A 26,047-nucleotide genomic window follows, 5' to 3' on the forward strand; every position below is an offset into this window, starting at 1 on the left:
CAATGAATATATTCCTTTTATGACCTATTTGATTGATAGAATAGAATGAATAAGCTACCCTCTGATCTTCAACTTACTGAAGGTCAAGCTCACTAATGTTCTATTAACGGTATTGTTTTAAAATAAACTTTTCCATGTGAATGTTTTGAGAACATGGATAATCAAAACTTAAAACAGCTTTATTTTTTTTTCTTCCACATTTAACATTTTAATCAAAACCAACCAGGCAATCATATATGTCACAAAACATACCACAATATCAATATTTAGGGGCCAGATAGGGAACTCAAAAATTTAAAGAGAATTACTGCCACTATGAAACTAAAAGTAAAGCTCATGCAGAGCAGGACTCAAAATAGTTGAATTTTGCTTAATTTTAGTCATTTGAGCTAAGTTTACTTAATATATCAATGACTCAGAAACATGGACTCTGAGCACCTAATACATTATTTGAATGATCAAAAGAAGCAATGCATTGATGTTTACATTGCTGCAATTTATGACAGTAATGGGAAAGTTTTAAAAATAATGCTTCAAATATTGAAGAAATTGTTTTGCTTTTAAAGGCAGTTCCCCAAAAGAGGGGCCAGAGAGACCCATAAGTTATTTATTTATTTAATTTATTATTTCCTGATAGTTAGAACAATTAATCAGCAGAATGACTTGCCTCCAGAAGTTGTGGCTGCTCCAACACTGGAAGTTTTTAAGAAGAGATTGGACACCCATTTGTCTGAAATGGTATTGGGCTCCCTGCCTGAATAAGCAAATAAAACACCTCCAAAGTCCCTTCCAACTATGCTATTCTGTTATATGCCACTCATTTCAAAGTTTGAGGTGACTCTGAGCAGCAATTAATAATGTTGGTTCTTCCCCCTGGAATGTCTGCTGTGCTACCTCAACATGGTGGTGGATGAGTGAAGAACATTGGGAGTGTATAAACGATATGAATTAATTGACAATACATTGGCAAATGATGAGCCCCTTAGGTCAGATGGCATTCAACATAGTACTGAGGAAGAGTTGAGGATCTTTCAGCGTGTTAATGGTGTTTATAATGTAGCTACATTAAAGCCTTCAGGAAGTCTAGGTGCTGATGTTGCCATGAAGGAAAAGAAAATCCAAAGCTGCAAAGACAGAATTACAAAGGAAATATGGAATGTAAGAAGCATGAACAAGCTCAGAACAGAGAAATATGAAATGAAACAACTACACATTGCTATCATAGGTATTAGTAAATAGAATGAATTGGAATTCTACTCTGTAGGCATGTGGGAAAGACCCTGGGAGAAGGGGCAAAGCATTTCTGCCTTGGGAACAGAGATAAGAGAGAGCTGGCTAGTGGATAGGGCAAGAGGCTCAGAAGTGACCCTCCTTAGTTTCTCAGGTGTTGCTTCCAATTTGGTTACCTGTAAGGCTGCCATATATTTTCAGTCAAAAGATCACACTGTGATCACACTCAAATGTGATGTCTCCCAGATATCTCCTCAAATGTCCACTCAGGGGAAGATGAGCCAATTCCTGGCATATTATGAACTGGGATGATTAATGGTTCTGAATGGCTGTCTGGAAGGGATTTGGCTGAGGCTCCAGCTAAGAAAACCTTGCAGTGGCAGACAGCCAGCGAAGAGGAGGTGGAACTGCCTTCTGCATTGATCCGGGGCAGAGAAAAGGCAGGAGCAGAGAAGATCAGCCAGACTATTCAAGAGGAAAAAGCCCGAACCATCTTGAAAGGCTGCACCAGAAGCTGGCTATTTATCACAGCAGATGGATGGAGGCGTTGCTGGGAACATGATTGTTTTCTAGCTATGTGTGTGGTTGTCATGATTCCTGCTTCACTCTAGAGGGGAGCAGAGTTCGACCCGGAGGCCACTCACATGTGGAGTGCCACAGGGATCGGTGCTCTCGCCTCTCCTGTTCAACACATATATGAAACCGCTGGGCGAGATCATCCGTGGTTTTGGGGTGGGATATCATCTGTATGCTGATGATACTCAGCTATACATTTCCACTCCGAACCACCCCAATGAGGCCGTCGAAATGATGTCCCGGTGTCTGGAGGCCGTACGGGTCTGGATGGATGGCAACCGACTAAAACTCAACCCTTCCAAGACGGAGTGGCTGTGGCTTCCGGCCTCCCGGTTCAACCAGGTACTTCCATCTCTGGCCATCGGGGGCGTCCAACTAGCCCCCATGGAACAGGTGCGCAATTTGGGCGTCCTCCTGGATGCCCGGCTGTCCATGGATAACCATGTAACAGCCGTGGCAAGGGGGGCGTTCCATCAGGTCCGCCTGATGCGCCAATTGCGCCCCTTATTGGACCGGGATGCCCTACGCACAGTCACCCATGCGCTAGTGACGTCTCGCCTGGATTACTGCAATGCTCTCTACATGGGGCTTCCCTTGAGATGCACTCGGAGACTACAGTTGGTCCAGAACGCGGCCGCGCGGGTGATTATGGGGAGGACTAGATTCTCCCCTGTAACACCTCTCCTGCGCGAGCTGCACTGGCTTCCTGTGGTCTACCGAGTGCGTTTCAAGGTTTTGATTATGATCTTTAAAGCGCTTCATGGCACAGGGCCTAGTTATATGCAGGATCGCATCCTGCCCCACACATCCCTACGACCAATTTGCTCACACAGAGAGGGACTTCTCCGGGTGCCGTCCGCCAAACAGTGCCGGGGGGCGACACCCAGGAGCAGAGCCTTCTCTGTGATGGGCCCAGCCCTGTGGAATGACCTCCCCCGTGACATCAGGATTACTTCCGATCTCCGCTCCTTCCGTGTACAGCTGAAGACCCACCTCTTTCAATTATCTGGCCTGGCTCAATCGCAATCGTAATTTTCTCATTCCTCCTAACTGTTTTTTAAATTGTTCTTAAATATTAATTCTTAACTGCATGTTGGGTTTTTACAATTGGGGTATTTTAAAGCTGATTTTTAACTGTCTAATGATGTAATTTGTTTCCTCCTCCGTGTATGTATGTATGTGTGTTGTGTATGTATGTACGTTTTTGTGCTGTTATTTATCTTTTATGTTTTATGCTCCATTGTACGCCGCCCCGAGTCCTACTCGGAAAGGGAGCGGCTAATAAATCCAAATTTATTATTATTATTATTATTAGATTGATCCCCGTGTTTGGAAGTGAATCGTGCCTTGGAGACTCTGGACTTTACTTGCCTCGTGAATTCTCTTGTGTAGGGATTTAAGTTTTGCCAGGTGGATGTAAGTTTGTCTGGTAGAGTCATTTTGTTTGAGCAACTTTCAAGTGCTTTGTGGACTATTGGACCCTTGCTCTGTGAGCTAACCCTGATCGTGGATGGACCTAACTGGGACAGTTCTGAGTTTTTGGTGAAGGGAATTGTTGGGGAATATTAACAAACTTACTAAACCACAGTTATATGTATGTGTGAGTGAGTGGAGCAGCACATCAAGACACAAAAAGAAGTTGGAATGATTTTGCTTTTACTCTTAGGAAGGGTATGGTAAGAACAATACTTGACTAAAATGCACTCAATGACCAAATGATCTAGTGGTTAAGATACTGGGCTAGAGACTAGGAAATTATGAGTTTTAGTCTGCCGTGGGATGAAAGAAAGTTGGGTGATTTTGGATCAGTCACTCTCTCAGCCCAGCCCATTTCACAGGATTGTTGTTATGAGGAAAATAGGAGGAAAAAAGAGTATCTCACATGTTCGCCACCTTGAGTTATTCATAAAAATAATAAAAGGCAGGATTATTATTTTTTAAATATACCAATTAAACTTTGTAAATAACCATTTAATATGATATGTAAGTTTTTGCTCCAACCACTGATGCAGAAGAACAAGGAATTGATGAATTTTATGATCAGATTCAGTTTGAAACTGACAGAATTCTAAGCAAGTTATGCTACCTGTTTTTGGAGATTAGAGTGCCAATCTTGGAAATAATTAAGGAGGAAAATTAGCTGACTGTATGACACAGGAAACTAAAATAAAGCAGGAGAACAACATTAATTTCTGCTAATCCAGTGATTTATTCATAGCCAACACAGCCTTCAAATAACCAAAATGAGATTTAAATCACCAGAGTACATAGAAATCAAATTGACTATATTATTGGTACAAGGTGGTGAAACAGCTCCTTTATAAAAATAAAGATATTGCCAAGGTCTGACTATGGATACTACTTCACAAATTGCTCATGAGCATCTTCCAGATTAAATTAATTTGGAAGAAAAAAATCCAACCACTTTCTATCCCAAAGGTGCCTTTTCAAGAGGCAACTGTACTTTGTTTTTCTTTGAAGATGTTTTACTTCTCAACCAGGAAGCTTCTTCAGTTCTGACTGAATGGTGGGGAATGGAAGTATTTACATGCCTTGCAGATAGCTGGTCATTTGCATTCTTTTAGAAAGTCATTGAGGCCATTTGGAGGTTTATCTGTGTCCTCAGGGTTACCTTAGTGCAAATGGGTATGGAGCCTTCTTGGAACTCCTGAAAGGATGGTATAATTCTTCCATTCCCCACCATCCAGTCAGAGCTGAAGAAGTTTCTTAGATGAGAAATGAAACTTCTTCAAAAAAACCCAAGAAATTCCAGTTCAGGGGTGGGTTGTTGCCTGCATTACTGCCGGTTTGGCGCGCAAAAAAAAAAAGCGCAATAGAACCGGTTCGGGGGCGTGGCAGGCCGAATTATTACCTACTCGGCCGAACTGGTAGGAACCCACCTCTGGTCCAATTACCTCTTGAAAAAGCACCTTTGGGACAACCATGATCTGGATGACTGAGAATCTCCATAAACAATGATAATGATAAGATCTTGATCATTTACCCAATATTTTCAAAGAGAATATCCAGAATCACTTTGAAATCGTGAACTTATGGATAAGGAACCAGAAGAACTTTGGAAAGAACTAAAATAAGCTGTTAAAGATTTATGGAAAAAAGAGTGCATAAGATTAAAGAAAAGAAAAAAAGCAAATCTCAGAATGCATAGTGGAAATTGCCAAGAGAAGAGAAACTAAAGCCAAGAAAGACAAAGATCTCAGGACAGAATTTGACAAAGTATTTCAGAAAGCTGTTAGAAGAGACATAAAGCAGCATTATGACATCTGTAAAGACATTGAAAATGGAAACATAGAAAAGCAAGCAAAATCTTTCAAAACATCACTGCGTTGAGAAAGAGGTACCAACTTTGAATTGGAATGCTAAAGGATGCCAGTGGAAGATAGTAATTTATTCAACTGATAGCAACTGATTCAAAGAAGATCAAACAAACATGAAAGGAGTATACTGTAATTCTGTAAAGTACAGTTATCAATATCCAATATACCTTGGAAGACATTCCCAAATTTTAAAAACCTCTAGTACCAAAATATCACTAGTAAGATCAGTATACTCTGGTCACTGACAAATCAGAAGGTTACAGAAATAGAAATAATATATTCAAAAATATGACAAGCAACAGAAGAAGAATCAGAAAGGATTCTAATCAAAGTATTCCAACAAATACAGCATGTTGTGAGAATACACAGTGGCCAACAGATTGGAAAAGGTCAACCTATATTTTAATAGCAAAGAAAGAAAATGTAATAGACTGCAAACTATCATAAAGTATCCTTAATTTCAAATGCTAGCAAAATAGGGTCATCCAATGCAAATTAGAATCTTGTTTGAAAAGTGGGGTGGCCAGATATGCAACCTGATTTTGGAAAAGGCTGGAATATAAGACATTATTGCTAATGTGCTCTAGATAATTAAGACGGCCAAAGAATAGGAAAAAAATATTATATTGATTACAGAAAGACCTTTGATTATTTTGATCATGTCAAGCTATAGAATGTTGTTTAAAAACGAGAATCCTAGAAGATGTCCTTTTCCTCATACAAAGCCTATACACAAGTCAGGAAACCACAGTTTTGATGGAATATAGCAAAAAAGACTGGCCCCAGATTGGCAAAGGAGTGAGAAAAGATTGCATACTCTTTCCTTATTTTTTCAACCTATATGTAGCATATATATATTGAGCAAAGCTGGATTGGAAGAGAAATTCAACACTAGGGAAGAAACATTAATAGCCTATGTAGTGCTGATGAGATTACTTTTGTAAAATACAAATCTGAAAGCTTAATATAATTAGTCTTCAATTTATGACCACAATTGGGATCAGAATCTCAGTTGTTGAGAGAGAAACTGACATTAAGTGGAATGCCCATGTGACTGCTTCATTCAACAACTGAAACCCTGCAGTCCTGGCTGCAGTCATTAAGCAACCTCCTAAGCAGATGGAGTGAAAGAGGCTGCCTGTTGAGTTTAGTTCCCCTCTGTGCACAGAAGGGAACTCCTCTGAATGGTTGCAGGAACACAATTCAGATCTTCAGCGTCTGAACTCCATTCCTACAGCCCTTTGGAGGAGTTCCTCTCTCCTTTATGTGTGGGAGGGATGCTATCTGTATAGTCTAGGTTGGAAAGAAAGTCAAATTCAGAACAATTTTTAGCAGCAGCATTAAATGTTTAAATAGGAAAACAACCAGCAAAATTATTTCCCCCTGTTGCTTTGTTCAAGTCATCTTACCAGATTTGTGCTTCTTGTGTTTGGCTTTCTTTTTTATCATGAGCAATTTATTCTGGATCTCAGGTTTATAAGATTTTAATGAGTGGAGATGAATCTCGCGTTTTCTCTGAAGGCTTTCATTCAAAATATCTTTCAATTTCTTTTTTTTCTTCTTCTTCTTCTTTGCTCTTACTTGACTAAACATTAGTGTTTTCTGTTCTACCGAATTCTTTGAAGTCATTTCTTTAGCAACTTTGTGACAATTAAAGTCTGGATTGTCAGTCTGATTACCATTCACATGAATCTGGCACATTTTAAGTGTGTTTTCTTTTAATGGGATTCCCTCAAGTTTGACTACTGAAGATTCACCACATTTTTCTTTGTCTTCTAGAATCCTGATTTCTCCTGGGCTAAGAGGTTCCCCCAATACATCTTCTGAAACAATGCCTTTATCTTGATTTTCTTTACAGCAATCTTTTGTAAAGTCACAATCCTTATGTGTTTTTTCTTCGCAATTATATTTGATTTCATGTTCTGGTATAACATTCAAGAGATTCAAGTGAACTTTTGCCAAGCAAAGATTTTTTTCAGGTTCTTGTTTTGCATGAGGCAACAGCTCTTTAGCATCAAATCTAATTTCCCCATTGCTTTTGATGCCATACTCACATTTCACCTTCTCCAGTTTAATGCGTGGTATTCTTTTTACTTTAATTGGAGAAATGGGAAATTCAGGGGCATGAAAAGGCTTTTGCTTATAAATCCGTACGTCTGCACCACAGAATTGTGGGAAATGAACATAGGCATGTTCTAAGTAATCATAACCCAGAATCACTTCCCTGCACTCATGAATAGGTTGACCAAGTACTGCATCCTGTACATCCTTTTGAGTCTCATATACAAAGTCACAGAGGCCTTTAAGCAACCATACCTTCTGACAAAATGGAAGTTCATGAAATGGTTTTTCCTCCAAAGGATTGACTTCTCCAAGAACTTTGAAAAACTGAGGACAGAGACCAAGTTTTTCTGCACAACTGTCTGGATTATCAGTTTGCCCAACCACTGTATACCACTGTTGTACTTTCTGTCTAAGTGCTGCTTCCCAAGTCCTGTAAAGTAAACTTGGTCTTCGATGCAAAGTAGATCTTCGATGGGGAGGACTTAACAAAGAAGTCATTATTTTAGATAAAAATTGACTGCACTGAGGCATCAAAAGACAGCGTTCCAATTCATAAAATACTATTTCAGGCAAATTTAAAATATGTTGTGCTAAACAAAGAAAATGGCCAATAGCTGGAATTTCCCACATGTTTTCCATTTGAGTAGGTGCTGCTTGAGACAGAAGAGACTTCTCCCATTCTTCTACTTCTTTTTGACTAGCTTCTTCTGCCTCTTTTCTTTCTTGGTCTCGAAGTCTAAAAAAAATCAGGTTTAACATTAAAAAAGGAAGACAAATGGAAAATAGTTTGTACATAAAAGCAAAAGAAACTTTATAGTAGCATAACTAAGATTTTCACTGAGTCTTGGATAATACAATACTTCTGTAATTCAAAATCTACTAAAACAGCAACCTGATTTAGTTTGGCTATTTTATTATCTTATTGTCACTGGATATTGAGTTATCCTTCAACTAGAGCAAGTTTTGTAATGTAGTATCTAGAGGTGCTGATGCAGCATATGATACTATACTTCTTTTGCCCAAGATAAATTATCCCTCACATCCCATTTTCCTATTAATATTTATAGCATGATGTAGTATAAAGATAAAATATTATAACAGCAGACATTTGTACTGAGTGCATAAAAAACAAAAAACAAATAGTCTGTAATGGTGCCTGTGTTTAGTGAACAGCTGATGGACTAAATACTAGCAAAATATTTTTATTTATAATATATAATATTGCATAATATTGGAAACATAATATAATTACTAATGTCTCAAATTAATTATATTGAAATCTTACCACACTCATGCACAGAACAGAACTCTACTACTACTTTTTAATCATTATCAAGACTAAATTCTGAGATCCCACGGTATTCTACGTAAAGAAAAAACACTTTCTCAGAACACTTGCTCATACAATATAGTTCCACCTGCTGCAGTCCACATAATCCCACCTGCTATAGCCTCCTGGCTTTTACTCAAGCCTTTTCTTTTAAGGAGATTAACTGTAAGGGGAAAGCCCTGCTATTTCTGCCACTGTACTTTTGGGACCCAAGTTCTAAAGGAATACACTTTAAATCCTATCAAAGGTTTCTTTATTTATAAAGACCACCATATTGATAAATATGTCAATATACATTTAAATCACAATATTTAACTTTGTCACAATCCATATTCCCAATATATTATCTTTTTTTAAAAAAATTCAGACGACTGAATATTAAATCTTATGTTCTCCTGTGCGCTGCTTGGAGAGTCCAAGCATGGGTTAAATTCTGCCTTCTGCCCAAGGACTGAATTGAAACTTCTTTAGCTACACCTCTGGTTGCTTGTTCTAGCCAGTTTTTTTTTAATTCAGCCTAGCCCATACCTTTTGTTTATTTTATATTTCATCTATTGTACAAGCTATTTGGTATCTGTTTCAAGTACATTAGCGTCCTAATAATAAGCCACTTGGCCAATATCAATTCTTTATCCTCTTTCTGCAACAGGTTAATTTTAATATAAGAAAAAAGATCCTCAACTCATAAGCATTGCAGCGGCTAAGTATTGATACAAGCACTGTCCATTACATTCTATGCTTCAGTGAATCTCAGAGCTGATTGGGTACAAGCTGTAACATTAATTGTATTTATGCTACCTCTAGATCACAGCTTTTGCTAAACAAATTCAAGGGGAAATGACCATTGGCTTACCTGAAGGGTCCTTTTCCGTGCACTGCAGGAGAGTCCAAGCAAGGGTTAAATTCTGTCCTTCTGCCCAATGGACTTGATTGAAATTCTTGACCACGCCTCCTGGTCTCCCGGTATCTTCAGTTTTTCAATGAAGGCATGGTCCCGAAAGTTAAGTCGATGTCAAGTCAATGTCAAAGTTCCCTCCTTCCAAACAATGTCCACAGACGAAAAGTAAGAACAACTCCGATGGAAAGGAGATAACTTCAGGGCAGGATTGGACTCTCCCGCAGCGCACGGAAAAGAACCCTTCAGGTAAGCCAATGGTCATTTTCCCATGCGCTGCTTGGAGAGTCCAAGCAAGGGACATACCCAAGCAAAGAAATGGCCAAGGGAAGGAACAACAAAGAGTAACAACCCAACCCTAATGCGTCTCAGAAACAATGGCCTGCAGCACTCTCATGCCAAATCTGCGGATGCAAGTTTGTCCAGCTTGTAGTGTCTGACAAATAACGATGGGGACACCCAGGTCGCCGCTTTGCAGATCTCCTGACCGACGCTGTTGTGGCCCAGGCCGCCGCAATGTGCTGTCACTCGAGAAGGAACGGGCCTGCCCTGCTGTTCATAGGCCAGGAAGATGCAAGCCTTGATCCATCTCCCAATAGTGGACGAGGTGACCTTTCAACCCAATGAGGTTGGTTGAAAAGCAATAAACAAGGCCTCCGACCGACAAAGGGGAGCTGTTCGTCTGATTTACCTCTTGATTGCCCTTCAAACATCGAGAGAGTGCCAACGACGCTCCCTCGGGTGATTTGGGCGTGGGCAAAAGTCTGGGAGGACAACCTCCTGGGCACGGTGAAAATATGAATTAATTTTTGGTACAAACGATGGATCGAGATGGAGGACAACTCTGTCTGGGTGGATGGTACCCAAATCGTCCCGGACCGATAGAGCCCCAATTTCCGAAATCCTGTGGGCTGAAGTAATGGCAACAAGGAAGGCAGTTTTAAGAGACAGGTGTCATAAGGACGCATGACGTAATGGCTCAAAGGGGGGGGGCAGTGAACGCCCTGAGCACAGTGGCAAGATCCCAGGAAGGATAACGATGGACAACCTGGGGACTCAGGTTGGAGGCTCCACGTAGGAAGCTGCGTACTTCAGGGTGGCTGCTGAGTGGCTGATGGTTGCCATAGGAGAGCACCATGGACAAGGCTGCTACTTGGCAGCATAAGGTGTTAGCAGCTAGACCCCTATCAAGGCCCTCCTATAGAAAATCTAGGATTTGAGGGGGGGAAGCGGCTGTTGGTTGAAGATGGCGTGTCGTGCACCAACTAGCAAAGGTGGTCCAGGTGGCATCGTAGATCCGCGAGGTGGAGGCTCATCTGGAGGCTCAGATGGTGTTGATCATCTTGGTAGAATAGTTGGCTCTCCTCAGGAGGTTCCTCTCAAGTGCCACATGGTTAGCTTGAGCTACTGGTGCTCCGGATGCGTAACCGCTCCCTGGCTGAGAAAGACCGACTCCTGAGGAATCCTCCAGGGATGTGCGATGGACAGGCACATCAGATCGGCAAACCATGTCCGTTGGGGCCAGTATGGAGCCACCACAATAACTTCTGTCTGATCCTCCAGAATCTTCCTGATCAGTCTGGGAATGAGCGCCAGTGGAGGGAAGGCATAGAGCAACCCCGCAAGCCAGGGGGATCGGAGGGTGTTGACTCCTTCCACCTGGGGACATTGGAATCTGGTGAAAAATTGGGGGTGCTGAGCGGTCTCTTGAGTGGCGAACAGGTCGACCAGGGGATGACCGAACATCTGAGATAATTGGTGAAAGAGGCACGGATAGAGGCGACACTCCGAGTTGTCTAGTCTGGTGTGGCTCAGCCAGTCCGCCTGGACGTTGTTCACTCTGGAGATGTGCTCTGCCCAAATGGATTGTAGGTGACGTTCCGCCCACTGACCAATCACCTCCATCTCCGTCCTGAGGGAGCTGGTACCCCCTTGGCGATTTATGTGCGCCTTTGTCGCCACATTGTCGGTGAGGACAAGGACATGGTGATGTTGGATGCAGTGCTGGAACTTGCGAAGCGCTAGCCTGACCTCCCTCAGCTCCAACCAATTGATGCTGTGTGAGAGATCGCGAGCTGAACACTGTCCTTGAGCCACTAGGTTGTGCAAGTGAGCTCCCCAGCTGAAGATGCTGGCATCGGTTGCGACGGTCAGTCTGGGCGGTTCCTTGAAGTAAGTCCTTTTCAGGAGGGCTGATGAAAGCCACCATTGGAGAGAACAAATAACTTTGGTGGGTAAGACGTACCTTGACCGGTGAATTGCTAGTCTTCGTTCTCTGCATTGGCAAGAGAAACCATTGCAGATCTCTCGTATGGAGTCTCACCCAAGGAACAATTGAGAGACACAAGATCATCTTCCCTAGCAACTGTGACAGGGTGACAATGCGAGTGCTGGGGGAGAGGCAAACTTTTTGGACCAGTTCTTGGAGACTTTCGACGCGGTCCGGTGACAGGAAGACTTGGCAAGATGAAGTGTCTATCACTGTCCCCAGGTGCCGAATCCTGGTGACTGGAGTTAGGTGGCTCTTTTCGAGATTGATGGTAAAACCGTGATTCTGCCACGTCCACATGGTGATGCGTAGATCTCATGTTGCTTGCACTGGCGACGATGCCTTAATCAAGATGTCGTTTAGGTAACACTGTATGCAGATCGGTCGCAACCTTAGGTGGGCAGCGACCGCAGACAGGATCTTCGTAAACATCCTTGGGGCTGATGATAGGCCGAATGGAAGAGCCCTGTACTGAAAGTAGGTCCCGGCGTAGAAGAATCTTAGGCAGTGCCTGTGCTTGGGCCTGGTGGGGATGTGGAGGTATGCCTCCTTCAAGTCTATTGATGTTAGGAAGTCCCCTTGACAAATGCAGCCCAAGTTGGATTGGAGGGACTGCATTTTGAACTTTTTGTAGGCCACATAATGGTTCAGCTCCTTTAAATCTAGTATTGCTCTCCACACACCCACACACCCGAGCTTTTGGGCACTAGAAAAAGAATGGAATAGAACTCCCTGCGTTCTTGCCCTGAGGGAACCGTTTCTATGGCCCTGATCTTTTTGAGGTGATGGATCTCGGCCTCCATGAGACCCTTCTTGGTGGGGCATCTGGGAGTCAGGCAACAAATGAAGTGGTGCAGAGGGAGGGAGAGGAATTCCAGGGTGAGGCTTATCCGAATCGTTTGGAGCACCGACGCATCTGAGGTAATCTCCTCCCACTGGGCGGCAAAGAGTTGGAGCCGCACCCCTATGGGAGGATTGGGATGGTGGTCACTTGTTCCAATGGAAGGGCTTGTTTCCAAACCCTCCCTGAAAGGGACACCGGGAGTAGGGCTGCTGAAGGGCCCTGTCCCGAAATGGCTGTCGATCCTGATTGCAATCCGTCCCTTGAGCGTAGGAACGCTGAAAGGAGGAGTTGTCATTCGGAGGATCAGTTGGGTGAGAAGCCTGCCTGCGGGAGAAGGAGGACGACCTGCGGTTGGGTTTCCTGGAAACCGTGGGCATCACCTTCCGCTTATCCTTGTTCTCAACTAAAACTGAGTCAAGCGCCTCCCCAAATAACTTGCCCCCTTTAAAGGGAGTGGAAGCAATCTTCCACTTCAAATGCATTCCAGTGGGTAGCCATAAGAGGCCATGGCGCGCGAAGCAAACTTCATCACATTAAGGGTGGCATCTGCAGAATATTCTACCGCGGCTACAATTTTGTTTAGGTCATGCCGCAGTCTGGCTTCCCCTGCCGGGAGCCTAGTAAATAACTGGCAAAGCCAGGCAATTTTGGCCCTATTGAAGAATGAGATGGAGATGGCCGCTTTAATGGCCCAAGCTGCGGCTTGATGGGTTTTGTGACAAGCCCGTTCAGCTCTTTTGTCCTCCGCCTTAAGTCCGTCTAGAAGGTCCAGTGGGAGCACTGAAGAGGAAGTGAGAGCCTGAACTGGAGGATCAACGGAAGGGAGCTTAAGAAGCTCTTCCATGGTAGGATCCACTGAGTAAAGGCGTTTGTCATTACCGCCAGGGGTGGCCAGGGTCCCAGGTTGGATCCACTGGCGTTGGACTACATCTTCAAAGAATTTGGGAGAAGGGACGATTTCCTGAGCGGAAACCTTCTCATCGAACAGGCCTTTACTGTGGATCCATAGGATCCGCAGCTGTCTGATCCAGAGGCACCGCCACCTCCATGTGGGTGGACACCTTGGCCTTGAACAGAATTGATTTGAACAGGGATGGTTGAAACAATCCAGCAAAGGCTGGTTTATGTGGAAAGGGGTTCTCATCATCCAATAAGTCATGACCCCCCACATCCTCATCGTCCCAAACCGATTCAGCACTGGCCACCGATGGGGGCGGAGATGAAGGCCTGTGGGGGCACTGTCGCTCTCCAGGGCCCTGAGGGGGCTGCGGAGCTAGAGGGGCCTGAGGTGCTGGAGTGGCCTGAGCAATGGGAGGAGCTGGCTGTGGAACCTGTGGTTGTGCCTCGTGCCTTTGGAGGCCCTCAGCTATCCCCTGAGAGATTGCTGTAGCAATCACCTGCCTCATTTCTGCTGAGAGGCCTGGGCCCAGGTCTTCTACTGGGCAGATCCCCGCCGTAGTAAGCCTGAGAGTGGAATACCTGGCTAGAGGGAGGAGGGGAACCCTCCCTATCAGAAAGTAGGTCGCACTCAAATAGGTCCGCACACCACACACCCCCTAGAGGGGGAAGGGGATTTGGACCCCCCAGGAGAGAAACCTCTCTGAAAAAAAACCCCACACTCAGAGATAGTGGGAGGAGGAGAGGGGGCCCCAACTGGCTCCTGACCAATGGGGCTTCCTGGCTGATCTGGCTGGTGGACTTGTGCCACTATCTGCCTTTGGGACTTTGCGAATTCTTTCTCCAGGGCCTTCTGGCATCTGGAAGCATAATGGCTTCCCTAGCAGCCCTGCCCGCCTTCCTGAGATAGGGCCCGTTGGATTGGGAGACTGGCCTGTCGGAAGGGGGTCCACGGAGATCTCATCCGCCATGGTGGTAGTCAGCTTCTGTGGTGGTCAGGCAAACATCTGGCAAGTAGAGTGACTGCTGGCAATTCTCTGGGAAGCAGGGCAAGCGGGCGCCAATGGGACACAATTTAACGCTGCCGGGGGAAGAGGATTGTGAAGGAGTGCGCCAGAGATTGAAAGGCTAGACGTGGAGGGTGGCCTTGGCCAGAGAAACCTCCGAAATAGCCCAAAATTCTCACCGCTTCAAGAGAGCTCTCCGATCGCCGTCTTGACTCTTTCCAGCCGCCGCTGAGAAAATGCAGCAATTGCGCAAATGGCAGAAAACTTTGCTGCTCAAAAATGGCCGTCGTAAGGGGGTAGAGCAAGATGGCGGCGCCCAGGGAAGCACCAGGTTGCCTCCGCTGTGGAAGGGAAAGCCGGCTGTCGCTCCGCTCCGAAAGCTCACCTCCGCTGAAGACTTCAGCGTCTCGGCGTGCGGGTTGCCTGATGGACAAACCCCGGCGGTAGAGAGCCAGCCGGCTAGCAGCTCCCAGTGCCCGGCTTACCCCGGGATGCCTGGAAAGCCGAGCCTCTCTGTCGCGATGCAGAGAGGCGAAGGAACTTAATGCTGCTAGAAGGAAAAAAGGTCTAGGCAAGGAACAAATAAGGAATAAAAGGGAATCAAATGCTTGTAAAGGATACAGGTAAGAAAAAGAAGAAAAGTCTCAGGAGAGACTAAAAAGACATCCTAATGGGCAATGGACTGAATTGAAAAACTGAAGATACCGAGAGACCAGCAGGCATGGTCAAGAATTTCAATGCAGTCCATTGGGCAGAAGGACAGAATTTAACCCTTGCTTGGACTCTCCAAGCAGCGCATGGGAAAAAACCAGTATATTCTGTACATAATTGTATTCTGTACAGAATGAGCGCTATCCTGCTCTTGAAGAAAATTTAGGGAGAATATTAATCGAGTGGTTCTTTTTTTTTGTGAATTCTAGAAAGTTTGAGACACAAACAAAGCTTCCATGCATTCATCCTTGGAATAATTATGTGGACTGGTTCAAGATTGCATATGCAGTATTAAACAAGAAAGGGGTATTTGTATACTTAAAACTATCTTAGCTTGGTTCATATATCAATACTTGATTATATTGATATGGTTTTGTCTTGACAATGACTGGATTTACAAATCAAAGTGCTTTGTTTAAACTGAAGTATTGACAATTCTCTAAACTGCATGCAATAACAATACATAGCCAAGCATTCCTAATTATTCTGTACCCAGATATATTTGACTCATCTATAATTAATATATTCCTCAATCACATAGAAGATGATGAGGATTGGATTCACATATATAGAAATTAATTCAGGAAAAGTTACTAATAATTAAATGATGAAGAAAAATACAAACATAAAAGGATTAATATTAACTGGATTCAGACATTATGCTAAGTCATGGTTCATTTAGTAGGCCACAATTGCCTGGTTCATACAATACTTCAAAAATCATGGCTTGACAAGCACAATGAGGGAGAGCTCATATAAGCCACCATGTGCTGTATGGATGAGGCCATCTTGGAAATGTCCTTTAACAGAAAAAATTGAAGCTAGCTTAATAAAATGACTTTAGAATTACAAACAAATGTTCAGAGATATACCGTATTTATCGGCGTATAACACGCACTTTCCCCCCCGAAAAATAGGGGGCAAATGATGTATGCGTGTTATACGCCGATATACGCCAGGCGATATACGCCAGGCACACAGAAAAGGATCGCGGAGCACTTCACCCCAAAAGCAGCTGCTTTTCTGTGCGCCTGGCGTTTAAAACATCCGGCTATCTATCTAAACGCCAGGCACACAGAAAAGGATCGCGGAGCGCTTCGCCCCAACAGCAGCCGTTTAGATAGATAGCCGGATGTTTTAAACGCCAGGCGCACAGAAAAGCAGCTGCTGTTGGGGCGAAGCGCTCCGCGATCCTTTTCTGTGCGCCTGACGTTTAGATAGATAGCCGGATGTTTTAAATGCCAGGCGCACAGAAAAGCAGCTACTGTTGGGGCGAAGCGCTCCGCGATCCTTTTCTGTGCGCCTGGCGTTTAGATAGATAGCCGGATGTTTTAAACGCCAGGCGCACAGAAAAGGATTGCGGAGCGCTTCGCCCCAAAAGCAGCTGCTTTTCTGTGCGCCTGGCGTTTAAAACATCCGGCTATCTATCTAAACGCCAGGCGCACAGAAAAGGATCGCGGAGCGCTACTCAGCGGGGTGTGGGCGAGAGGAGGAGAGAATGGATGAGCCATCTCTCCTCTCCCCGACACCCGACTAAAACGCTTTCTTTCGCCCGCGGAAGAGCTCGGGCGGGCGAAAGGAAGCGCTTTAGACAGCGGGGGTGTGGGTGAGAGGAGGAGAGAATGGATGAGCCGTCTCTCCTCTCCCCGGACTCCCGACTAAAAGTTAATAAAAAAAGGAAGGAGGGAAGGATGGAACTGGAAGGGAGGCAGGGAAGGAGGGAGGGAGAAAGGAAGGATAAGAGGATAGGGAAAGAGGAAAGAAGGCAGGCAGGCAGAAGGGAGGGAGGTGCAAGGAAGGAAGGAAGCATAGATAAGCAGGAGGGAAAGAAGGCAGGCAGGCAGGAGGAAAGAGGAAGGAGGGAACTGGAAGGGAGGCAGGAAGGAAGGGAAGGAGGAAGGGAGGGTGGAAGATAGTAGCAGTGAAAGCAGCAGTGTTCATAGTTGCTTTTACTGTCCTTTTACATTATTTACCTTATAAGTGGTAATAATATTAATAAAAAAAAGTTCTGAGCTACCCTTATTTTGCTTCAAAGTTCTTTATTTGAAATTTAAATTTTTTTCCTGAAATTTCCCTCTTAAAATGAAGGTGCGTGTTATACGCCTGTGCGTGTTATACGCCAATAAATACGGTAGATACATATTTGTGGAATTAATTTTAAATGTCAAATCCAGTATTAATGTTTGAGTACTTCACATTATTAACAAACTACTTTTTGTAGATTAGGTGAATAATTTTCTGGATCCATATTGCAAAGGTAGTTGTGGTGCTTCAAACATTTGGCATAGCTGTCCAAATCCTTACCAAGGTTTTCTGCCTGAAAACAGCTGTGAGCAACCAATGTCTGCCATCACATCATGGTTCCAGAGAAATTTGCTTGTGAATGAAGTGCCTCTCTCAAAGATATGCACAAGAGGTTTGCTTACTTTATAGACAGGGACCAATGCACCAAATATTGAGTTTCTCCTAACAAATACTTTGGGCCATCAAGGTACTTAATGTGTATCTATGGGACCCTGGAATGTAAAGTGATTACTAATAATTGACCAATTAGGTAGATTTAATAATTGAATTCTATTCCTGATAGACTTTTGTCCAAAAATTGTACAAGTTTTCCATCCGTCATCAAGCTAAAAAACAAAAGATACCTGCAGATTTCCTATCTCAATATGAGAGAGCTTCTGAACTCCAGAAATTCAGAAATAAAGAAGTGGTCAAAATGAAGGAATGGTGTAGTATGATTTTTTAGAAGAATGGTACAGACTAAAGACAAGAATTGTAGTTTTATCTCCTCTTGTTGCAAGAAAGATTTATAAAAATACATTCTTTACAAAAATGAAAAATTACTTATCAATAAAATTGAAGATCTATCCCTTTACGTAGATTTATTTACCTCTTACTTTTTCACAAACTTATTTCTATGCATATGTTTTTTCCCTAAACTTTATCTCTCAAATTTGTTATGTAACTTATTTTACAGGTATACTATGTTTTACGATGTTTGCTATATTCTTATACATTCCAATGCATTTATTATGAGTATATTTTTAAGTTTCTGTGAGTCTCAATATACGTATTTCCTTCCCTCCTTTTCTTTTATACACAGGACTGACCTGCCTACACCAGTGTTAGTTACTGGGGCTTAGCAAGCTGTCCCTATCCACTCTCCTAGCTGTAGAATATAGCTGTCTTTTCCTCAACCCAGGCATTCTTCGGCTGTTGTGTTATGGCTTAATCATAATATGAACATGCTACATATGAGTCCTCGACATTTTTTCACTGCCATTTATATAAAGAAAAATTTGCAAAAAGATATGCAAAAAAGATACATTCAGTTTATTAAACTTGGCTAGGAAAAAGCCATAAATTTCATAGTTTATGATATCTGTATTTACTATTGTTATCACACTAAACAAGTAGGGACGTCTTGTGAGTTGACAAAGGAACTTTTGTCATCAACTAAAATAACCCTACATGCCAAAATTAATTTTCATAATTCAAAATAGAATCTTTCCTGAAAGTTAATTATGATTAATAGTAAAAGCTTTCCAAGCCAAGCCGCTCTACCAAATTAGTAGTTTCCTTCTTCTTCAGGCTGCTTTTTCACCTTCCTCCTGATTGTATATAACCCCATATATTAATGCTACATTAAACTTAATTGTAAACTATTAATAATGTAAAATAAATGGGAGATATGTTAACTATGTTGATATTTGAGCTAAGGTATAAATTAACCACCATCATCACCACCCCTAAAAAATGAAATGCTTTGCTATCAAATGGTTTTCTAATAAAACAAAAATACATGTTTTTTGTTCCAAAGCAGGATATTAATAAAATGAACAGTCAAGGCTACCACCACTATGATGTGAGTAGACATCTTGGTGCCTTCCTTTCCCCTGCATCCTCCCATGAACTTCTGAAAGCTGATTGGGAGACATGCAATGAAGAGAGACTGGGTAGATGTTCTCTCAACAAGTACCCGTCTACCAGTATCTAGGCACAATTGGATGCTATCCACAAGAAAATAATGATTTTTTAAAAATTCTGTAGTCTTAGAGCAGTTTCTAATTCTTGAAATATAAAAGTGTATTTCATGTGTTTTGGTTCAAAAAAAATGTCTTATTTTTCTAAGAACAGATACAACGGCATAATTATCTGTTAACCATTTAGATTTCTTTTGGAAATCCATTTTGAACCAGAAATGAGGGGCAAGTGAAATGTTTAATCTTTTAAGGGACAAAGCCTGGAGGGACAAAATAAAGAAAGAATAGCTAAACACATTCCACTTTTGCCTTTTACCTCTTTTCTTCTTTTGCTTTCAGTTGTTCTTCCTGTCTCAGAACCTGAACCATTACGGATTCAAACACGCCTGTAGTCAAGCCTGCTAAACTGCGGGGTGTAGAACGACGCCTTGTTGAAGTACAAGCTGTTCCCTTCTCATCTTCCAGCCCATAGAACCCTTTAGATGTTACTGTTATTGCTGTCTTCTCTCTTAAATGCCTTGAAAGAAAAATCAAACAAATGCACAAGAATGTTTTTCCTGAGCAGCAGTAATCCAGCAACTACACTTTTTCACATTTACAAAGGCAGCTCAATTAGACTACTAATTAACACCAATTAAGTGTTATTCTGACATGTATTCTGATAGCAAAATATGCTCTTCACTATGTGCTTTGTGTTATCATATGCTCTGTAATTAAAAAGAAACTCTTTTTTTAAAAACAGTAACCTGAATTTTATTTAATGTCATCTTCCATTAACACATTTGACCATTAATAAAACTTTAAGGAAAAATAAGAGACTCTGGAATGGGATAAATATTGGTGTAGAACAGAAATGCTTGCTTTTAATGTTTCTGATTTTTACAGAAACACTATTATAGTAGAGAGGAAGCAGTCACACAATTTCAAATGCTGCATTCTTACTAAGTACCCTCAAAGTACATTGTGCTAGTGATGATGCTTTCCTTCTATAACTTAACAATTTAAGCAGGGGAGATTCTGAATTGGAGGGAAGAAGTACGAACGAGAAGGTGAAAATATAAGCAAGTGTAATTAAAGGTAACACTTGGAGATTTGGTAGGACTTAATCCAGATAATCATATATCTGTGACTACATAGACTGTACAGATATATAGGATAGTATTTTAAATGTAAGGGGTAGTTTAAGTATTTTCTCACAAAAGAAATACTGAAGATAGGTGATCAAGTGATTCTGAACAGTTAATATCACATTGATTTTTTAATGAGAACATGTTTTTTACAGATTATTACTCATATAGCCCACACCATTTGTGGCTTCCAGTTCTGCTTTTGTGGCAACTATGGTTTATTTTATATGCCATGATAGCTCACAGTTGTGCAAAGCACACTACGAAATGAAGAGAGCAAGAGAGGACGACATATCCAAATTTATATTGTTCAAGTCTACCAAGATCATTACAACAGGTTTTTATCCCCTATTGCCTTTTATTTGTAACCCTTGAGTTCTGCTTGTTTACTATAATTACTGCCATAACAACTATTAGTCTGAATGCTATTAAACTTTTTGCATTGTTACACTTTATTAACTATCCATAATCCCATAAGCATCTCACTCATACACAAGTGATTATAGTTTGCCTTATGGATTAACATAATAGCTGACAGATGCAGAGCTTAAGTAGACTTCTCATTTGTCTGCATTTCCTGGAAATGCATATTTTAGGTGGAACCATTACTCAATCACTTCTGCTTGACTCGTCCTGCCAGAAGCAGAATATATGAAAGCTCTTCCTTACCCCTGATTAAATAAGCCAGAATCTACAGACCAGAAATAAACATGAGTTCCAGGTATAGAAGAGCAAACTAGAGATACTGGTTCTGGCAACATTCTAAGAAACAAGGCAATGTGTTTCTTTGATCTGTTTAGCTGCTCCCACTGAGCAGCCAATTGAAAATGACTGAGCAGGTGTGTGCAACAAGCTTCTAATTAAACAACTGTAATTCAAAACACTTTGATTTAGTCTGACATTAAATATAGCCAATGCTTCTTTATCCCACTTCACAAGTGCACTGAAGCATTCTCTGTTTTTGAAGATTAAAACTCAGATTTCAAAATGCCCTTTATTTGTGTCATTCTTCTATATAACTTCAATAGTCTTCAGCTGTTACAGATGTACTAAATTTTGGTTGTTATTAGGGACCTGTTTACTTTTCAAACTCATTAAGCTCATAAAGGAATATGCCCTACTTAGTTCATTGAGACCTGCTATTAAATAAATATCCAAAAAGCTGCAGCCTTTAAAATGTTACTAGTTATGGGACTTCTAGGGAAGAAATGGTGAACTGAAGATGGCTACACCAAGAGTGGATCTGATAATTTGGGGTTGCCCAAAAGTGTTCCAGACAATTGCTCCTTGCAAGAACTGGTAGGTTTGGAGCTCTGGGAGATGAGGAAATTTGTTTGTCCAAACCGCTGTTGGCATCTTTATGCACATCCTCTAATCATTTATGGAAATAGCTCATTAATTATTTTTCAGCTATTAACCTTTGGAATGACAAGTTTCTATAGCACTGAGTAAGTTTCCTTCACAAAATAAAATGTATATAGAAGTTTTAGATCTTAAAAAATTCTTATTTGGAATAAACAACAAAAGTCTGATTAGAACATTCATTTTGGAATGTTACAAATGGACTAAGGATCCAGATGAATTTGAAATAAGATTTTGAATTTAATAAGACTCCTTTCCATGGAAAAGTGAGTAGATAAATAAGTATTACTTCAGTGGGAAAGTAACAGTTCCATATTTCACCGTACACTTTGCACTGCAACATGTCATGTTGGCTACCTGATCGTGGAAACATCTTCAGACAGATGGCTCAATGGCTTAAAGAAACAAAGATGAGCACAGTCCCCTAAGTCAACTATGGCTAGCAGAATAATACCTGCAGGGATTCCTTTAACATTTTCCCATGGAAAAATGCTGTTGCTTTTATTTTAAAAAGCATGAAGGATAGGACTTAGAAAGTTAGACATTAACTGGACCAGAAGAAGCTGAACATTACAAATGAAGATGGAGAACACTTACTGATAAAGAATGGAGCAAAATATTTCAATGTTGCACATATTGAATGATATATTTGAACAATGGAACCAGATGTTAATTTTAAAAGTGCCTGCCATTTTAGACAGGCTGTGTTTAAAAAAGGTATAGATGCTTTATCAGACCAAGGCTTATTTGAAACCTTATCTGATTTAAAAATGATGAAAAAATATGTTACACTGAATGTAACAATAAAACCATAATAATTAAATGGGATATACAAATAGAAAACTAAAAGAACTATCTGGATAGCTTCCTTATGTTTACAAAAGAGACTTTAGTTTTGAAGATTTTTGTGAGAAGCTACAAAGGAAAAAATGAAAAGAAATTAAATTCTAGGACAGCAGTCCTCAGTCTTTCCAACTTGGCAGTCCAGCCCGGCGTGAAAGAAGGGTCCTGTAAGTGGCAGGTGCACAAGCACGCATGCAGCTTCATTTGTGCGAGTGGCAGGTGTGCACACTCTCCACTCATGCGAAAGGAGCTTCATGAGAGTGGAAGGTGCTTGTGCTCACACGCGAAAGCCACTTGCGCAAGCAGAGGGTGCTTATGTACGGAGCGCCCTCTGCTTGCGCAAGTGAAGCTTCATGCATGCGTGCTTGCTCATCTCTCCCGTGGCCCAGTTTCTAACAGGCTGCAGCCCAGTAGTGGTTTGTGGCCTGGGGGTTGTGGATCCCTGGTATAGGACATTATTTGTAACAAAGACCAAGATCAGACTTGGGCATTCTACATCGTGGAGGCCAATCTGGGCCTTTGGTTGTGCTTGTTTGGCCCACCACAGCAGCAATGGTGACGGTGGAGGCTGCAGTTGTAGCAGCAACCGCAGCTCTATTTGTTCAGCCCTCCACAACAGTCCCAGTTTCGCATGTAGCCCCTTGGGAAAATTAATTGCCCATTCCTGATCAGGAAGGAATATAAAGTTGGTTTATTTGATCAAGGTTAAAATAGATACTGTACGTTTTTATCTCTTGTAATCCTTAATGGACGTTTGCTGACTAGGGTGAATGACAAGATTTTAAGGATTTGTTTATAAATAGGTGATATGAGACGATCATTTATTTTATTTTTAGAGAAGATGGTAAGTTGCTAAAATTGTTTATGCATGTTATGATAAAGGGGAAAATTATTTATTTATATACTTTTCTCTTCTTTTACTACATTATTCTTTTTTTCTATTTTTCCACCCTTATTTTTTTTCTTTTAGTTTTCTTAGTTTACATTCTTTTTTAAAAAATTGCAATTTTTAATAAAAATATGTTATTAGAGCAGTGCAGCACATCAGATTCAAAGGGAAATAGTTATTACACAACACAAATGGGCATGCATACAGTTTAAACCTTTAATTAAGGGTATCTTTTCCTGGGATTTTGCTACAATTTAAGACGGCAGCCATGCAATCCTACGAAAAGAAAGGATCCTATAAAAGACACAGTTGCTTCAATGATCTACTGACAAGTGCTCTTTTTTCTCTTGAATGCAATCTTTAATAATTAGTGACAAAAGAGAAGACAGAGTAGGAGCAATTGTGGCAAAATTTTATGTAACACTTTTAGAATTTCCACTATTCATAAATCTTCTATCTACAGCTTACATCTATTCTCGGTGGCTTAAAATATGAGCAAAAAGGCAGATTGAGACAATAAGCAGACTGAAGTTTTCATTAAAATTATGCAATGGAAGTGTAATGGAAATTAGAAGTCTGGAAAAATTGGTAACCATTTGAAAGATGTGCATAGTTGCATTTAAATATAATATGCTTAATAGTGAGGAAACACTCACTATTTGGGGATGGGAACTTTGTTTTAAGCGGGTACTGATTGAATGGGCCCTGTTTGCTAATTTGTTTATAATTCCTGGGAGATGCTTACGGATACGATCAAAGATATTGTTTAACTTCCAAATTTATTTTAGGTTTCTTGCTGTGCTTATTCTTTATTGTGGATTTGAACTGCAAGAAAATAAATAAAATATATTTGTGTCTTGCAAAAGTCAATCAGCAAATTTAAATCACCCAATTAATCTCTTTTTACTTTAAGATACTAGGTCCGTGATGGCAAATTGTCCTCCTAAAAGCTGAGGGAGCAAAGTACAATAATGGAATGGGAAAAACTCTGAGAGGTAAACAGACCTCTCCTAGTGAAACTGGCAAATTTTATGTATCAGTTTATATATCATAGTGATTGATTGTTGAAATGTTAGTGAAAACATCCACATTTGTTCCAAATTAGGATTTGTTTAGTGTTTAGTAGAGTTTAGAGAGAGAACAAAAGATTTGGAAAAAGTCTCATTTTTTCTTGAAAGGTCTTACACAATTGGAAACTTTAATACTCTATGCTTATTTTTCCACTTAAATTTCACTATTAATAAACATACAATGCTTTCATTTTGATTCTGTATTAAGGACCAAATTATGGGAGAAGCTGAAAGCTGCATCATTCAATAACAATAGCACTTAAGACTTATATACTGCTTCACTGTGCTTTACAGCCCTCTCTAAGCAGTTTACAAAGTTAGCATATTGCTCCCAACAATCTAGATTCTCATTTTACTGACTTCAGAAGGATGGAAGGCTGAGTCAACCTTGAGCCGATGAGACTTGAACTGCCAAACTGCTGGCAGCCGGCAATCAGCAGAAGTAACCTGCAGTACTGCATTCTAATCACTGTGCCATCATGGCTCCATAGGCTTCTCCATTTAATTTGTGCCCTCCCCATTACAACTCTTAAAAATCAAGTGAAATATCTAAGAGTTTCTCTCAAAGCTGGCCTGAGATTAGCTGCCTCCCTCAGGAACCGCTTAATCATTTGATGCTGAGCTAGTGATCGGTTACCTTTACCCCAAGCACTGTGCCCAGAGTGTCCACTTGCCTATGGAGGATGTTGTGAGAAAGACCTTTCTCCAAGCCATCCTGCAGGAACTCAAGGATTTGAGGAATGGAGGTTAAGGCCGGAATGATGTGTGCACCCAGCACCAGTCCGTGAAGGCGACCACGTAGCATTATAGATTCACATGGTGGACTGCCTATGTGAAGCCTCGATGGTCCCAATCACCCTAGCTGAGAAGTTGGCCGCCCTTAGATGTTCCCACTCGTGTCAGGCAGTCAACTGGAGCCCCTGGGCTCCGGGTGCAGGAAGAGCCCCTGGCACCTTTCTGAGGAGAAGAGCGACCTTCTCCTCAGGAATTCTCCATGGGGTTGTGATCGAGAGGTCTACTAGGTCCACAAACCAGGCTCTGCAAGGCCAAAATGGTGCCACCATGATAACCTCCGCCCTCTCCAAGACTACCTTCCTCAGGGCCCAGGGAATTAGGGGAGGGGGAAAAGGCGTACAGAAGACCTTCCGGCCACCGGCAGTGGAGTGCATTGATTTCCTCTGCTCCCTGAGCTGGGAACCAGGAGATGAACCTGGGGAGCTGGGTGTTTTCCGGTGATGCAAAGTGATCCACTAGTGGTTGACCGAACCTCTGGCAAATCAGGTGGAAGAGACCACGTTGCAGTTGCCACTCCCCATGGTCAATGGTGGCCCTGCTCGTTGTTCATGTCTGAGATGTGCTCCACCGTCAGGGAGAGGAGATGTCGTTCTGCCCAGGTCCCCAGCCTGAGTGCCTCGTGCCAGAGGGTCACTGAGTGAGTACCCCCTTGTTTGTTTATATGGGTCTTGGTAGCCACATTGTCTGTCAGTGCTAGCACATGGTGTCAGGTGACCTGCGCCGCAAAGTGCCGGAGGGCTAAGTGGACCGGTCTGAGCTCCAGCCAATTGATATTGTGTTTCACGTCTGATGGAGACCACTGACCTTGTGCTAG

The 26,047-nt window shown here is 41.9% G+C and overlaps 1 protein-coding gene across 3 annotated transcripts in view; it reads right to left on the reverse strand.

The window, feature by feature from the left end:
• Positions 1-26,047, reverse strand: part of BRD10 (bromodomain containing 10) — a 63,331-nt gene that overhangs the window by 12,856 nt on the left and 24,428 nt on the right. For 2 of the 3 annotated variants that reach the window (XM_081942224.1, XM_081942222.1), the window contains exons 2-3: positions 19,464-19,664; positions 6,554-7,944 (exon numbers count right to left, since the gene is read on the reverse strand). In XM_081942224.1, coding sequence (XP_081798350.1) covers positions 6,554-7,944; positions 19,464-19,664 — 1,592 coding nt within the window. The remainder of the gene's footprint in view (positions 1-6,553; positions 7,945-19,463; positions 19,665-26,047) is intronic. The other variant, XM_081942223.1, reaches the window with a different exon arrangement.

The sequence above is a fragment of the Natrix helvetica genome (genome assembly GCF_964273705.1).
Source record: "Natrix helvetica genome assembly, chromosome: 2".
Taxonomy (NCBI): domain Eukaryota; kingdom Metazoa; phylum Chordata; class Lepidosauria; order Squamata; family Natricidae; genus Natrix; species Natrix helvetica.